At 42.3% G+C, this 18,039-nt stretch overlaps 1 protein-coding gene across 5 annotated transcripts in view; it reads left to right on the top strand.

The window, feature by feature from the left end:
* Positions 1-16,697, top strand: part of LYN (LYN proto-oncogene, Src family tyrosine kinase) — a 132,814-nt gene extending 116,117 nt beyond the window's left edge. For all 5 annotated transcript variants that reach the window (XM_066379040.1, XM_066379037.1, XM_066379038.1 and 2 more), the window contains exons 13-14: positions 8,703-11,248; positions 11,622-16,697. In XM_066379040.1, the coding sequence (XP_066235137.1) occupies positions 8,703-8,905 (203 nt within the window). In that variant the 3' untranslated portion in view covers positions 8,906-11,248; positions 11,622-16,697. The remainder of the gene's footprint in view (positions 1-8,702; positions 11,249-11,621) is intronic.
* The last annotated feature ends 1,342 nt before the right edge of the window (positions 16,698-18,039 follow it).

Genomic DNA, 18,039 nt, shown 5'->3' with positions numbered 1-18,039 from the left:
TGAGGACTCAATTCACAGATAGCAAAATATTGGTAAACATTGACAGAATGTGTCATTTCCATCACTGTTAAAAAATGTTTGAGAATATTTTCTTTACCTGGAAAAGTGCTGGATATGTTAACTTGTTAAAAAATGGTTTAGAAGTTATATGTCTGGCTTTGCGAAATAAAAAGAGAATACAAGAAAGGAGGGGAAAAGAAATTACGAAAGCTACCGTATCTCCTCATGTATAAGACACTTCCTATATGCTGCACCTTAATTTTTGGGCCCAAAATTTGGGAAAAAATCTATTACATAAAGTTATTGAACTCAAGTTTTATTCATCATAAAATTCATACAACTCCTCATCAATGTCAAAACTCCCATCCATTAGCTTTTCCTCATCTGTGTCTGAATCACTGGCTTAAAACAATGAGCACAGAAACAAGTGTGAAAAAATGAAAAAATGGGAAATGCAAAAAAACAACAACAAAAAACACCTACAACCACTGTATAAGATGCACCCAGTGTGTAGAACCCAAATTTTTTGAAAAAAAAATGCGTCTTAGCCCTGGCCACTTGGCTCAGTGGTAGAGCATCAGCCCAGCATGTGGAGTCCTAAGTTTGATTCCCAGCCAGGGCATAGAGGAGAAGTGCCCATCTGCTTCTCTACCCTTCTACTTTTTTATTTGTCTCTCTTTTCCCCTCCCGGAGCCAAGGCTCCATTGGAGCAGAGTTGGCTTGAGCACTGAGGATGGCTCCATGGCCACCACCTCAGGTACTAGAATGGCTCAGGTTGCAATGGAGCAATGTCCCAGATGGGCAGAACATCGCTCCCTGGTGGGCATGCCAGGTGGATCCCAGTCAGGCGTATGTCTCTCTGCCTGCCTGCTTCTCACTTCAGAATAATGCAAAAAATAAAAATTAAAACAAATGCGTCTTACACATGGGGAGATATGGTACATAAAAGGTAAACACATACTTTTAGAGAAAAACAAAGGCTAAAAGTGTAATATATTAAAATGCTATTATCCTTGGCAATGAGATAATAGGTCATATAAGTTTTCTTCATAAATTTTTGAAGTTTTTTGTAATTTATAATTGTTTTTATTAAGTATTTTAATACTTTTCTAAGTATTATTTGCACATGAAAAAGTCAGGTAGTACATAAAGGCTTCTGATGAAAATTGCCTCCCTGGCCCCCTGTTTGTTGATGCTACTTATAGGTGTTTGCTAATATTTGCTGTTCAAAGTTTTAAATATCACACTATTATTTCTTAAGTAAAGTGCTTCCCCTAATGTTACTTGTCATTAAATAAGAATATGGTCATGCAGTTCTAAATTCAAGAGAAACAGAAAGATATGCGTGTGGTGAAAGGTGTATCTTTCACTTCTATTCTCCAGTCATCAAAGAACACCAGAATAAATTATACAATTGTGTCAATTAAAGTTACTTATACAAATTCTAGTAGTCAAATACTAAATGTGTGGGAGTATAGTTCAGGAGCGCCATTTCCGATTTGCTGTCCTATTCATTGAAATAGATACTTTGAGCAGACCACATCTAATATCACGAACTTCTGTGCACATCGAAATAATCCAGAAAAGACTTTTGTAACATGCTTTTTTTTTTTTTTTTTCTGAAGCTGGAAACGGGGAGAGACAGTCAGACAGACTTCCGCATGCGCCCGACCGGGATCCACCCGGCACGCCCACCAGGGGCGAAGCTCTGCCCACCAGGGGGCGATGCTCTGCCCCTCCGGGGCGTCACTCTGCCGCGACCAGAGCCACTCTAGCGCCTGGGGCAGAGGCCAAGGAGCCATCCCCAGCGCCCGGGCTATCTTTGCTCCAATGGAGCCTTGGCTGCGGGAGGGGAAGAGAGAGACAGAGAGGAAGGAGGGGGGTGGGGTGGAGAAGCAAATGGGCGCTTCTCCTGTGTGCCCTGGCCAGGAATCAAACCCGGGTCCCCCGCACGCCAGGCCAACGCTCTACCGCTGAGCCAACCGGCCAGGGCCTAACATGCTTTTTAGAAAAAGGCTTTGCATCTATTAATTATATTTTGGGCAAAGCTCAAAAAGCCTTTATCTCTAATTATTGTCAGTCCATTTCAACAGGTTCTTGTTGTGTTTTTAAGTGTTTAGCCCCCATATTCTCTAAGCCCTGAAGAATTGTTTTCTTCAGTCATTTCCGTGTTCTCCTTGATGACTGAGCAGTGAATGAGCAAAGGTCGTTTATCACAGTTGCTGGGTACTGTAAATGATTTTGGAGTTTGTCTTCATGAAAATTTGAGGCATCCAAGTTATTAGTGTGCTTCTAATTCCTGCTTAAAGTATAATATACATTCCCAAGTAGGACTTTTTCTGGAGAGACTCATGACTTAAATAAGTACACTTATCAAATTTGCTTGTTATGAATGCTAAAACACGGCAAACCCTTCCACCTAGAACTTTAGGCAAAGTTTTCCACTGAATCCACCTGAAGTGGCTGGGCAGGTGATCACTTCTGAATCTGTCCTCTGTCTAGGACCTCATTTCCTCTGTTTATTTCGGTGTGGGGCTTTGTCATTTTTGTGTTATGCTGGGTGCTTGTTTTGTCCTTTCTGTATGGAAATGTATAGCCATAAATTCTGGGAAATTTTCATGGATTGCTTCTTTGAAAATTTCCTCTTTTCTACTTTTTGTTCTCTTTCTGAATCACTTGCTGGTCAGACGGTAGGCCTGCTGGAGTGATTCTCTGAGTTTCCTGTCTGTTCTTTTGTCCCTGTCATTCTGTCTTTCCCTGGAGCCCCTAGGCTTACCTTCTCCCCTTCCTTTGATGAAATATCTCATGGGAACAAGGGTCTCTGGACCACCAGGCTTACTTCTCAGCAACCTCACAGGTCAGTGTCTTCTTGTCCGGGACCGTTTAGTTCCGCCAGGAGAGAATATCCTAGGACCTATGAGTTGTAAGTCTAGCTGTCAGCATTTTGGAGGCTCACTGGGGAGGGGACAGTGGTGTCTTTCTTTCTATTTATTATGGTCAACTATACATAGAATAAAACTTACTATCTTAACCATTTTTTGAGAAAGAGGAAGGGAGAGAGATGAGAGATGAGAAGCATCAACTCATAGTTGTGTAACTTTAGTTGTTCATTGGTTGCTTTCTCATATGTGCCTTGACTGGGAAGGCTCCAGCTAAACCAGTGACCCCTTGTTCAAGCCAGTGACCCCTTTCTCAAGCCAGTGACCTTTGGGCTCAAGCCAGCAACCTTGGAATCATGTTGATGATCCTGCGCTCAAGTTGACAACCCTGCACTCAAGCTGGATGAGCCTGCATTCAAGCCTGTGACCCCAGGGTTTCGGACAAGATTGGGTACATTCAGGGTGGTATGGCCATAGACGACCCTAGGGAACAAATGTGGGACCTCAGCATCCCAGGTCAACGCTCTATCCACTGCACCACTGCCAGTCAGGCCCATCTTAACCATTTTTAAGTGTATAGTTCAGTGGAATGAGCACATTCACAGTATTGTGCAAACATCGCCACCATCCATGTCCAGAACTTTTTCATCTTCCCAAACTGGAACTCTCTATTACCCCAACCCCTCAGTCCCTGGTAACCTATATTTTACTTTCTGTCTCTGCGAATTTAACTACTCTATGTACTTCCCATAAGTGAAATCATACTGTATTTGTCCTTTTGTGTCTGGCTTGCTTCACTGAACATAATGTCCTCAGGATTCATCCATTTTATGACATGTGTCGGAAGTGTCTCATTTTGTTACATTCACACTTTCTCCTCACTCCGAGTCTTCCATCCTATACTCTGCCACCACCTCCACTGCGCCTGGCATTTCGTTAGTTTCTCCAGCATAACGTGGGGCACCTGCCAGGCAGGTTGTGGGTACAGCCCTGTCTGTGGCCGCCCACCTCACCTTTGCATGTGTGGTAGCTATAGCCTCCCCAGGTGCAGGTGATGGGATGGCACATCTTGCCTGTCCCTTTCTTGTAGACACTGTAGTTTCATGTTCCTCCTCTTGGCTCTGACCACTTCTGCCTCTGGCTGACAGATGTCTCCTGGTTTTATCAAAGATAGATTTTAAGTTTCTGTTTCTTGTTCTCTTCTTGAGATAAATTAAAGAGGTCATGAATTAAAGAGAAAAAAAGGAGACAGAGCCAAAGTTCTCACTTCACTTTCCTAAAAACAAAACTGTGGCCCTGGATGGTTGGCTCAGTGGATAGAGCACTGGCCTGGTGTGCAGACATCCTGGGTTTTATCCCTGGTCAGGGCACACATGAGAAGTGACCATCTGCTTCTCTCCCCTCCCTCTTCCCCTTCTCTCTCTGTTCACCTCTTGCAGCAAGTGGCTCAATGGGTTCGAGCAATCAGCTGCGGGCACTGTGGCTGGCTCAGTTGATTCAGCATTGGCCCTAGACAGGGGTTGCCAGGTGGATCCCAGTGGGGGCAAATGCAGGAGTCTGTCTCTCTACCTCCCCTCCTTTCCCTTAAAGAAAAAAAGCAAAACTTTAGTATTTATATATAAATTTTCTAAAGAAACTAGAGGGGGTCTTTTGGGGGTTTTGTGTTGTTTTGCCCTTAGACAGGAGGTTTAAAAAAATGACAGTTTTCTGAAGCATCCTGTCTTTTCTAGCTGTTTCTTACCAGATATATCTCAGTGCCATATGTGAATCAGAGCCAGGAAACTCATTCTGCTACAAGGCTCAGCAGTGCGTGAAAAAACTAATTTACTCTTTTGGAAGTGTATTGGGTGGGAGATAGTGGTCCCGTTAGCTGGTACTTCTTCCCTCTCACACTCATAGAGGCCCCTTGTCTTTAAAGACGTCATGGTTCCTAGAGCTGCTGGGCTTCCATCTCCTGTCTCTAACTCCCTTTTCCTTTCTAATCTCTGCTGTACTGCGTGTTTCTCCGTCCTGTGCTTCTTCATCAACCTTTAGTCTTTGCCAATTCCTATCCACTCCAGAGTCACTTCCAGCTCTCATTCCCCTCCCTATCTTGGGAACATCTTCCCCACTGGGCTATGTAACATTTGAAGATAAGTCTCTGTAATCATAATCTTTGTATCTCTCAGAGCTTAGTGTTAATTCATGACCTATATTAGGTGCTCAATAAATCCTTTTGAAAGAATGAAGGGTAGAATAGGAAAGTGGTTAGCTTTTGAGATCACTAGCCAATGGGTGTTTGCTCTCTTTGGCCTAACAAAAAAGCAGCTACCAAGTATCAGCTTTAATCTTAGGGTCTGGTTGAGATCAGCTTCTAGCTCTCTCTTTCTTCCAAAACACTTGTTATTTAATAGCCTTATTTTATTTATTGAATTACTTTTACATTCAAAGATAGACTTTAGATTTCCTCCTTTTTATTCTTCTTACCACATCAAATTCCCTAGGCAGGATGGAACATTGCTGGTCTTTTTCTGCACCATTGAGAGAGTTCTTCAGCATCAGGAGAATATAGGAGAACAAGGAAGAAATGTCTGCAGTGGGGTCAGGGGCCCTAAAAAGGTTTATATTCTGTGGGCACATTTTAGCCTTTTATTCCATTGGGGCTTCTCCAGGAAAGAAGTAAAGATATTCCCAACTCAATTTACACACCCAGCTGCTGTTTCTATCCTCCTGTATATTAGTCCTCCCACCAGGATCCCAGATCAACACCCAACCCCCATGTAGAAGCATACAGCTAGTGCTCGACTTACGACCACAATTGGTTCCAACAGACCGGTCGTAACACGATTTGGTCGTAAGTTGAGTAGGCTATACGTACAGTACTGTGAAATGATGTTATAAAAATCTTTAAGTCATATTTTATCATAATTTTCTTTCATTATTGTTATATATCATAATTGTCTTTGTTCATTTTATGCTGTTTGTATCATCTCTACACCATTTTGTTTCTTATTTTTACATTCGTCAGGTTTAAGTAAAACACTGCACTACCAGTACAACTGGTTTAATATTTGCAAAGACAATTTCCTCTTGGTAGACATCTTGGGAGGGGTTTGATGAAAAATATTCAAGACACAAAACACAAATTGCTGTACTGAGTCTGGGATAACAGTTGAAATGGTGCACGCGGAGATGGTAGTGCTGCTGGAAGCTGGTCCTCACTGTCGTACACCCAGCTGGGCAACGCTTGCGCTGCCAGACGCGGAGCAGTCGTGGCTAGCAATTGTGGTCGTACAGTTGAATGGTCGTAAGTTGCATAGGTTGTAAGTCGATCGATATTTGTACACAGAGGTTTCTTATGAAAATTATTCAAGAGAACTTGGCTAGTTTCAAGAACCAAGGCAATGCCAAAGCCATAAAATTTATGAAGACCAGAACCCTAAATAAAGATATTGATGTGGCCCTGGCCTGTTGGCTCAGTGGTAAGCATTGGCGTATGGATGTCCCAGGTTTGATTCCCGGTCAGGGCACACAGTTGAAGTGACCATCTGCTTCTCCAACCCTCCCTACCCCTTCTCTCTCTCTCTCTCTCTCTCTCTCTGTCTCCCTCTCTCTCTCTCTCTCTCTCTCTTCCCTTCCCACAGCTATGGCTCAATTTGTTCCAGCACATCAGCCCTGGAGCTGAGGATGGCTTCCTGGAGCCTCTGCCTCAGGCGCTAAAAATAGCTGGGTTGCAAGCATGGCCCCAGATGGGCAGAGCATCGGCCCCATTGGGGGTTGCAGGTGGATCCCAGTTGGGGTGCATGTGGGAATCTGTCTCTCTGTCTCCCCTCCTCTCACTTGGAAAAAAAAGGAGAAAAAATGATATTGATGCAAATCAGCCTTTTGGTTTCAAGCATTGAGAATCAAATGAATCTTCCAGTTAGAACTTCCAGTTACACAAATACTGTTTTTGAAGATGATATTTCAGAAATTGACATGAGAAAAAAATAATTCACCATCTAAACAATTTTCAAGACATCTTAACAATTATAAAGTTCACCTGGATCTTTCCATTTCAAAACCAAGTGTGCTTCCAGGACAGAAACGATCAGTCTTCTTTCAGGGATTTAAATCCAGACAGGACCTTTCAGTCACTGTGTCCTTCAAAGAAGAAAGGTTAGTTAAAGCCAGAATTCAGAGGTCACTGATCATGACCTATGGTAAGAAATATACCAGCAACCCACTCCATATGTAAAACCAAAGTTTCACAAACCACACCAACTTTTTTATGTATAGTGCCTTTTGATCTTTTTTTATTCTGTTAGTTCTTTTAAATACTGGTAGCTCCCTAAAAATGAATTTGTTGATTCCAAATGAGTGGTAACCCATAATTTGAAAAACACTTCTTAGAGAGTAAATTCAAAAGAAAGTTCTCTTCCAAGTCTCATAAAAGACATTTTCCTAAGCTACTAGCTATCTTTTAGTGTCTTTCCAGTGACCACTAGTGGTAAAATCTATGGTTATGGCAAAGAGACAGCTATTGAAAAGAAGTTGGTTGTGATGAATGGAGTTCTACATATGCCAGAGAGTGTGCATATTCTGCATGAAAATACTCTGCATGAAATACAGCTCCTCTCTGGAGTTCAGATTCTGCAGAAGAAGGCATTCACAAAATATATAGGAAAAACATATAGGTGTGGGTAGGCACTGCTAAACCACTACATTAGCTTGCTTCTCCGTCCTATTTTAATAATGGAGGAAAATAGTATCACAATCATCTTTTCTCATAAAACTATTTTCAGTAACAAAGATTGGAAGTTCAACTTCTGAACTATCCTGAGGCATTTGATCCTTTTAAATGCCATGTGCTGTTGTCAGTCCTCTCACAGAGCTCAGTTGGAACAGTGAGTACCTCGTTCCCTCGCAGGATACTGAGAATACACACATTCCAGGGTCAGTGAGAGCTTGGACTCGTCTGGCCTGTGCTGAAGACGGACAGTTTTATGATTGAGACATAATCAGCTGGCTTAGTTAAGGATCCTGACTTCTTTAAGTAAACTTACAGTGAAAAGCTGATTTGAAAAAATATTAGTTTAAGATAATACATGTGCATATGATTTTAATGATGTATAATAGGTAAAGACTGAAAAGAAAATAATACTACAAAAGAAATTGAGATTGAAGGTTAGGACTGGGCTTGAGTAGTTCATTCAAAAGGTCAGTCAAGCCCAGTATCCTTTTGTCATGAAAGAGAACTTGCTTTGTCTTCTACTTACCATATTTGCCTATTTCCCCTTTGACAAACTGAATACCGCCTGTTTCCTTTTGTACTAAAATTTATATTATTTCGTTGCTTAAAGAAGTTTTCTCAGAACTTCGTAATAGTTTTTTAGGGCATCCATAACAAAATGCCACAGACTTTTGGAGGCCAGAAGTCTGAGGTCAAAGTGTTGGCAGGCCTGGTTTCTCCTGAGGCTTCTCCTTGGCTTGCAGATGGCCGTCTCCTCACTGTGTCCTCACGTGGCCTTCCCTCTGTGTATGCATCCCAGCATCTCTCTGGGTCTTGACCTCTTCTTGTAAGGACACCAGTCAGATTAGGTGGGGCCCACCCTAGATGCCTCATTTTAATTTGATGACATCGTTAAAGGCTTTATCTTTACATAAATCGCAGCCTGAGGTATTGGGGGGAGTAGGACTTCAACATATGAATTTGCAGGGACCATCATTCAGCCTACAACAGCCTCCAGAGCTTGCTTCAGTAATGGATGAGGGATATGGTAGCAAGACCACTGCAATGCTGGCGCCTTGGTCAGGCTTCTAAACAGTATGGCATTTATTTATTTATTTATTTATTTGCTCTAGGGAGAACTAATGCCGACGTGATGACCGCACTGTCACAGGGCTATAGGATGCCCCGCATGGAGAACTGCCCAGATGAGCTCTATGACATCATGAAAATGTGCTGGAAAGAAAAGGCAGAAGAGAGGCCAACATTTGACTACTTGCAGAGCGTCCTGGATGATTTCTACACTGCTACAGAAGGCCAGTATCAGCAGCAGCCATAGAGCGTAGGAAGACCTGTCGCCGTTCTCAGGGACGGCTGCCTCATTATAATAGAAACAATAACAATCACTGATTGCACTGGTTTTCGTGTGCTGAGATCACCTACCATCCCTACTTCCTGGAATGAGGCTGAATTACTCAGGAAGAAACACTCTATATGGAAAAGTGTCCACATTTCACAGGATGGTGCCCACAGCTCTGCGCCATGGCCTGCTCCCAGCTGGTCCCCTTGCTTTGCTAGAACAACATCTGAATACTGCTCTCTGAGAAGAAAAGACTTGTTCTACCCAAAATGTACCCAGTTTGACCTCTTGTTTACAATTGGGTATGCGACTCAAAGGTTCAGTGGCCATTTCAATAAATCCCAAATAGTTGCAAAACTAAACTCATTTATAAAAATCAAATAACTGGATGCCTATCATGGCAGTTTTTTGTACTTTTGCTATGCTTTGGCTTATTTGTTTAAAAATTACTAATTCAACCTGTTAGATTTTGCAGGTGAAGTCAGAAGCTTAAAAATATCTTTCCCAGATTTCATTGATTGCCCTCCCTCTAAAATCTGAGACCGTTGAACAATTCCATCTGTGCAGACTGCTCAGAGCCCCCAGATATGAAGCAGACATGCTTTCCCAGCCTCTTTCCTGCAGAAGACTCGACCGTACGCCATGGAGAGCTGCTGTGTTAAGTGCCGTGGATCTCATCGATTGCCGGGCCTTGCCCAGACCTCCCAGGAGGGAAAGGAGCCTCAGAAACTGCTCTACCTTAAGAAGGACTATTTTTAAATGGTCCAGCTTTTCAATTTCACAAATTCTTATATACAGACTTTCGTTAACAACATAGTTTGGAAGAACAATAAGATTCTCATTTCTGCAGAACCTTGTAGGACCTTATAAAACATAAGTGTTTTCTTTATTGCTTCAAATGATTTGGACATTCTTTTAAGGATCAAATATCAGTTTTAGTAGTACTCAAAGTAAAAATGCCATATTTGGGAGCTATTTTATGATTTAGCAACCTTTTCTAAGTCGTGTAAAATGTGTGCGACTCTATTTATACAAGATATGAAGGAAAATTAGCAATGGAGGAGGCTCTGAGGAGCCACTGTAGAAAGGACACTGGGGTTTGTTTACTAAAGTTTTCTTACTACTGTAAGCTTTGAATGGAAAATGCTGTATCACCTTTCATTTAGGCTGTCATGTATATACCTAATATTTCTATTTTTTTGATTTTATTTTAATACACCTGGCCCAATAACGTCTCAAGCTTTTTACTTGTGTTTAACATTTTCAACTACTGTCAATGTAAAAATGAGTACCAACTGGGGGGAATTGAGAGGTGATTCCTTATGGTTACCTGGTTTAAAAGACTTGTACAAGTCCTGCCTCCATCTTTTGAGCACTTTCAGATTGGAGGACTGAGGAATTGACGGCCTGAATGCCCGAACATCTGGGTATAGGGCCAAATAGGATTTGTTTTCAAATAGGTTTAGCAGGCACCTTTAAAATCTCACTTTGTATGTGCTGGCTAGGCATTAGGTGCATAGGAAAAGGGATAAAATAGTCTACTTTTCCATAAATTTTCTTTTCTTTTCATGTGTGATTTTTTTAAATGTTCCTTTTAAAGTATTCTAAAATTTTTGATTCACAAGTGTCATATTCACAAAACTAGATTATCGTCATATAATGTCTGCACAGCTAGTCACTTGACTGACAGTGATGTTTTCTACATACACCTACCTGTTCACATTTTCTTTCAGAATCACACATAGACCCAACATATTACATGGAGAAAAGGTGTAGAGAATTCCTAAAGCAAAAGAAGTCTAGAATATGACTCAATGTGTCTTCACCTGTTTTTTTCTTTTCTCAATTCTGCTTCCTTTCGCCATTTTAAATTCAACTTGGCCTCTCAGTCAAGTGTGTGGTCCCTTCCCCACGTGTCTCCGGCAGCTCGGGCCACATCACTCCCTTTCAGCCATGCTCCAGCCACAAAGCACTCAGTGGACAGCATACACAGTCTTCTATGGCAGCAAGATTCCACCCTCCTCATGGCTGACAAGCAAAGTGAGGGCTGAGTAGGTTTTTGTATAATCTTAGGGTCTCTTATGGCATGCAGAATGGTTTGCATCATCCCATCTCAGGTCATTACAAGGGGTCCTCGGGTTATGACAGTCTTGACGCAACGTTTTGAGTTTACGACTCTCACTCCCATAAAAACTAAAAAATTGAGACTTGTCTTTTTTTACACTCATTTTTTGTCATTTTTTTCTGTTACTACAGTACAGTATATTTATGTCCTTTTCTTTTTTCTGTGGCTTAGTTTTGTTTTTATGTTCTAGAGCAGGGGTCTCAAACTCACGGCCCGCCGAACAATTTTGTGCGGCCCGCAGACTAATCCACGAAGTTCAAAATATTTTGGATAAAATTAAGTAAGCCTAGGGGCCTACTTGTATTTTTCATTTCTCTAGCATCCTAGCTAGATATTAGCTTAGTTAACAGCAGTTGTGATGCGAACTACAGTTTCTGGTCGTTTTGTGACACTGAGTAAACTGCATGTACGATTGTGCTTGTTGTACTGATTTTTTTTTTGTTTTCAACTGCAGTGAGAAAAGTGTTGCGTAACAGTTGCCTTTTGTAGACCTAGTGCAGCCCGCCGAACGGCTGTGATCTTGCTCTGCGGCCCACATGCTGAGTTGAGTTTGAGACCCCTGTTCTAGAGTATGATTTTACAACTGTGTTAGAATAGGTAAGTAACTTAGGCTAGGGTGTGCTTTGACTTACACCAAAATTCGATTACATCACTGTCATAGGAGCAGAACTGTGTCGTAACTCGAGGGCCCCCGGAATCGAGAACTTGTAAAATAGAATGCCCACTCCCCGAGATCCTGACTCCGCTGTTCTGCAGTGAGAGGTGGACGTCACTGTACTTGAAACGCTTCCCCGGAGAATGGAATGTATACTCAGGCTTGAGAGCCATGCCTCTCTCTGTTTTGACTGCTTTTGCAAAGTTGTCTTCTCAAAAGAAGACCAGCCTTCTCTTTCCTCAGATGATATGATTTCCCGTGGAAGGAATAGAAGAGAAAGGGAGAAAATGTTTTGCTTTTTTCCTTTCCTATGAGCATGAGGCTTACTGAACCTAAAGTGTAACTTAGAGGCTTCACTCTGGAGTCTTTAGTAGAAAGGGTCACTGGTGCAAAGAAGCCTCCCAAGCTTGCCTCCCTGGATTCTGCCAGAATCTCTCTAGAGAAGCTAATTGCCCAGGCCTTCTTTTAAGGGAGGTTCTATACCCCATAAACCTTGACCCTTGGCCCAAGAGTGCATATAAAATGAATAGAAGGAGGGACCATGTTTATTACTTACACAGCAGAATAGATCAAGGGCGCTGAGATGTAAATATAAACTCATTTCCGATTTTGCCTGTGGTAATGGCTTTCTTTTTATCTTTTCCCTTGCTCAAAGAAACTACATCAGGGCAGTAGCTGCTAAAAAATACTCAATTATGAAACACCAGAATCTGACATAGTCAACTGAGTTCAAACAAACGCTCACCCTGCAGCTCATCTCCCTGCCTTTCAGATTTAACTGCCGCATTCCACAACGGCTTCATTTCTTGCATTCTCCGCCAAAAGCACCTCTCAGATGAGATCACACAAGCCATCTTTCCCCTTACAAACATCATTTTCTACTTCTGCTTAGTGGACTGGAGACTCTAGTTCTGTCTCCTACATTTTTACTACCTGGTTTTTAGATTAAGTGAAGATGAGCCTTGCTGTTCTTCTTGATGGAAATGGTCATTAGAAATACACAAAGGCACAGACCCACCATTTTCTCAGTGCACCCTTTTGTGCTTTGACTCTTTATTAAATTACCTTTAACACACATAACAACCCTTGAAGTTATGGCAGGTACTCTACCTATTTCACAGCTGAAAAATCAGGTGCATTTAAGGACACAAAAGAAATAGATTTGTTTCAGATTACTTCCTTGTAAAATGAAACAAATGTCATGCCTTTGTAGTGGAATCTCTGACTTCATTTAGGTATTCTAAGTGGGCAAAGAAATTACTTATACAGTGCTTCACTGGAGTCCACATAGACAGAGGGGAAATTTCTTCTAAGTAATTTTTATTTTAGAAAGTTAGTCATGCAAGAATTCAACTCACCATTTACACTTAAAATTTTTTATATGGAATACACTTTTCAATAAAATGCTTTGATAACATTTATGCTCCATTTCGTAACATGAAGATGTATATAAATGGATAAAACTTTATACCAGAAAGTTTTAATCTGATAGAAGTATAAGAGAACAGTCTTCCAATTTAATTTTTATATGTTATAAATTATGAGTTTAAAAACAACATAGGAGTGAGTCAGTGACAAAAATGAGACAGAGTTCCCAAGATGGCCACCGTGTAATCTTGAGTACATCTTTTAAATGTGGGAATAATAGGGGCTGTCTTGGTGGCCTTCATCACTAGGTCCTTGAACAGCTATTAGAAATAATCTGGGTTGGCCAATGTGCAATGTTAACACAATTTCTAGGTGGCTTTATTTCCAGCCACCAAAAGTAGATACATGTCACAGAACTAGAAAACAATCTTAGTTTGTTTTTTTTACTACACTTTGGCTGGGCTTGAACCAAATCTTTAATCCCTGATCTGCTACTGGTAGAGTCAGATGTGTTTTTGACTTCAGGTTTGTTTTTGTTTGTTTTCAACTTAAAAGGTTAATACAAGGAATATACTGAAAATTTAGTGGTAACACCTCAGTGAACCCTGGACAAAGATCTTTAGTTGTGTAAAACATTCCTGCAGAAAAATGCCTGAACTCATACTAAGTGAGGTGAATATAGCCTATAAATTGCTTCAGGTCAGATATTGCCACCAAATGAGTTCTAAAATGGTTTTCAGAGGTTTTTCGACTTTGGAATTATGGATAAGGGGACAGACCTGTACTCTGAGAACTTGAAAAACGTGCAAGACCTTTCAATGTCAGTGGTATCTGATTCAAATGGAGGTCATTGGGAGTATGGTTACCCTAACCCATTTTATGCAGGCGTCTTCCAAGATGCAAAATAGTTATGTGTCTCTTTAAAACAACATAGTCATTAATATAATCTCTGATGACTTTCACATCAGGGAGGTCTAATACTCAGCAGTTTAAATCAGGAAAAAATAGTGGGTTTAGTTGACCATAAGAGTTGCTAGTGTTCTGTGGTTAAGGTAGTTAAGGGGTGCAGACAGAGGCTCACTCAGAGCTCAAAAAGGCCACAAACAAAAAAGGTGCTCTTTCATAGCATGAAAGTCAGACCACGTGGGAGCATTACATTCAATTCTGAGTGCTCGATGGCAGATTGTCGCATCTTAACTGCGCTGGAAAAGCCACTTTGATGTGGGCAGTGTGGTGTGCATAAAAGAATCGGGAGCTCCCCAAAGGAGGAAGTCTCTGGGCAGTCCGGGGGCCCACAGCACTGTTTTGATGAGAGAGATAAATGAAATCTTTTAAAAACATTTGCTTTGTCAAAGAATTATGTTTTGTATCCATCTTTGTGTTATTTTTTCGAAGTAGTTCATCACTCCTAATCTCTTTTTTGTTAATGTACTTAACCTTAAAAAGGTGTTCCGTAGGTTAATGTAGTCATTCAATACAGTGCTGCATTGAACATTTCCTTAAGTACAGGAACAGTGGATGTGAATGTGTGAGGGATATGGGCATTTAATCTCAAACTGCCTGCTTTCAGGGGATAGGTACAGTGATGATATAAGCAGAGCAGGGAAAGTATTCTAAAGGAAAAATAGGTGTGAGTGTGAAGAGTACTCTGAGGAGAGATCCCAGAGCTGATTATAAGAAAGGGCTTCACCAATAAGCGACATTAGGAATTGGCTTTGAAGGGGGAGGGCATGGGCAGCCAATAAGGAACTGCTGGGAAAAGGTTAGTGGGAGTCAGAGGCAGAAACATGTGGAAGCCTTGAAGGACAGAACCCCCTAGACTGCGATTAGCGCTGTGCTTCTCAAACTGAGTGTGTGCCAGCATTGCCTGGGAGGCTTGTTATAACATCACAGCCCACACCACCCCAGAGAGTCTGGTTCTGGGGTGAAGGTCTGGGGAGGACAGGGATTGGGGACTGGCCTTCTTGGCTCTGGGCCACCCTTTGAGACCCATTGGACCTACAGGAGCTCAACAGCAGGGGAACCCAGTGAATCAGGAGAAGGGCACCTTCTGGAGAAAAATGTGAGTCCCAGGTGTGAAGTGTGAAATTTCCTGGACCGGGCTGCACACATCTGAGAGAGTCACAGCCTAGGGAGCACAGCGCAGAGCCCCCGCCCCCTTTCCCTGGCTTCCTGCCTGGCTCCTGCTTACTGTGCTTATTTACAAAGTGAGGGGGAGAGCCTGACCTGTGGTGGCACAGTGGATAAAGTGTCAACCTAGGAATGCTGAGGTCACCGGTTCAAAACCCTGGGCTTGCCTGGTCAAGGCACATATGGGAGTTGATGCTTCTAGCTCCTCCCCCCTTCTCTCTCTCTGTCTTTCTCTCTCCTCTCTAAAATGAATAAATAAATTTTAAAAAAAATTAAAAAAAGAATAAACTTTAAAACAGTGGGGGGGGGGGAACTGTGCCAGTCTCACAGGGTTGTTAGGAAGGACAAATGCCGTTATATTTTGTTATAAGCCACACTCATAGTTAACTCAGTGTGTTTGTGAAATAAAGACATGAAATCAAAATATTTGTCGATCAAAATGTTAAATGAAATGCAAGGTTAGAAAAGCACATTATCAAGTCCAATCACCGAGCAGTGTGAGAATGGACAGACAGGAAAACCATCAGGAGGCCATTATGGCCGTCCCAGCAGAGGAAAGATAAGCATGCAAACTACACTTGGGCCTTCTAGGGGAGACTCTGTAGCCACAGATAGTCAGAGGGACTTGCCTGACACTTAGAGTCTGGGTTTCTCTCAATTGGAGCTGGGATGCAGAAATCTGCTGTGTGTTTGCTTTTTAAACAATCTCCCTTATCCATGATTTTGATTTAAGAATTCAAATTATCACTCTGAGAGCCTGACCAGGCGGTTGCGCAGTGGATAGAGTGTCGGACTGGGATGTGGAGGACCCAGGTTCAAGACCCCGAGGTCGCCAGCTTGAGTGCGGGCTCATCTGGTGTGAGCAAAGCTCACCAGCTTGGACCCAAGGTCACTGGCTTGAGCAAGGGGTTACTCGGTCTGCTGAAGGCCCGCAGTCAAGGCACATATGAAAAAGCAATCAATGAACAACTAGGGTGTCGCAACGAAAAACTGATGATTGATGCTTCTCATCTCTCTCTGTTCCTGTCTGTCCCTATCTATCCCTCTCTCTGACTCTCTTTCTGTCTCTATTAAAAAAATATATGTATCACTCTGAGAAACTCAATTAGGATATTGGATTTTGAAGTTAGCGGTTGTTATGGGTTGAATTATGTACTCCCAAAATGGTATGTTGAAGGCCTAACTTCCAGTGTCTCAGAATATGGCCTTATTTGTAAACAGGGTTGTTGTTACAAATATAGTTAGTTAAGCAAAAATATCATGGGTAGGCCCTTAACCCAATATAACAAGCGCCGTTATAAAAAGAATAGTATGAAAAGAGAGCACACATAGAGGGAAGACTTGTCAGGGGACCCAAGGGAGAAGCCAGCCATCCACGAACCGCAGAGTGAGACGTGGGACAGTCTTTCCCTCACAGCCCCCAGAAGAAACTGTTTGCTGACATCTTGGACTTCTAGCCTCTAGAATTGTGAAACAATAAATTCTGTTGTTTGGATCACCTGCGTTATGGTATTTTGTTACAGCATTCATCGCAAATTAACACAGCAGACTGGTGAAATTAAAGAAGTGGCTGATGAGAGAAACTGTGGAAAACAATAAAATAGGGAGACTGCCGTCAGAAAGAGGAGAGCGGAGCCAGCCAAAAAGACAAAGGAGGGTTTCTGAAGCAGAACATAGAAGCTAAGATGGTATGTCATGCAGGGTCCAGAGGATGAAGCTCGTAGCAGTATTTTTTTTTTCTGTGACAGGAACAGAGAGAGACAGAGAGAGGGACAGATAAGGACAGACAGGAAGGGAAACAGATGAGAAGCATCAATTCCTTGTTGCGGCACCTTAGTTGTTCATTGCTTTCTTATATGTGCCTTGACCGGGAGGCTACAGCAGACCGAGTGACCCCTTGCTCAATCAAGCCAGCGACCTCAGGGTTTTGAACCTGGAACCTCCACGACCCAGTACGACACTCTATCCACTGTGCCACTGCCTGGTCAGGCTAGTAGCAGTATTTTAAAATGTAGACTCTATTGTTCTCAAGTATAGTGAGACCAACAGATGAGCAGAACACTGCCATAGAATAGATTGTTTGTTACAGTCTCTAGAGATGACAGCATTCCGTACTGGGCAGGGCCATGGGAAGTACCACGCTGGTTAAGATGCACAAGAACGCAGGGAAAACGTGGAAAAGAGGGTCTATTGTGGTTTCTGCAGGGGAGACAAGGCAGGTTAAACACACTTAAGATAATGTGAATAATGTCAGCTGTTTGGTACCTGGCCTTGGGGTGATTAGGGCAGGGGACCAATGGCCCTGTATGTGTGGGCAGATGCAGGAGGTGGTGGGACTGTGGGTTTGGGACCAGTTGGTTTGCATATGAAAGGTGCATTTATTGTCTCTTACAATTGGCTAACCTTGGTAGGGACCAGCGCTCCAGGGTCAGCAAGGCCCCGTATGTACACACATCACAATACAAAAACAAAACAAAACAAAACAATAACCAAAATCAAGACAGGGTGTCAAAGTAACAATGATGTGGAAGGAGATAACAGGGGAGAGCAAGGAAGAGTTTTGCCGTGACCTTTCCACACCAGGGCAGGAGTCTCACCTTGTTGATGTCTCATTGCCAGAACCTAGGAGATCCCCTCTAAACCCCGCTATTTCTGGAAAGTGGGGTGGGGGAGAAAGAGGTTTGCAAATAGTTGAAAAAGACTGGTGGCTTAAACTACAGAATTGCATTTCTCATAGTTCTGGAGGCTAGAAACCTGGGATCAAGGTGTTCGCAGTGTTGGTTCCTTCTGAGGCCTCTCCTTGCCTCACAGATGGCTGCTTTCTCTCCCTGGGTC

This window comes from Saccopteryx leptura, chromosome 3 (assembly GCF_036850995.1).
Source record: "Saccopteryx leptura isolate mSacLep1 chromosome 3, mSacLep1_pri_phased_curated, whole genome shotgun sequence".
In the NCBI taxonomy this organism is placed as follows: Eukaryota; Metazoa; Chordata; class Mammalia; order Chiroptera; family Emballonuridae; genus Saccopteryx; species Saccopteryx leptura.
This window is presented reverse-complemented; position numbering and strand designations above follow the sequence as displayed.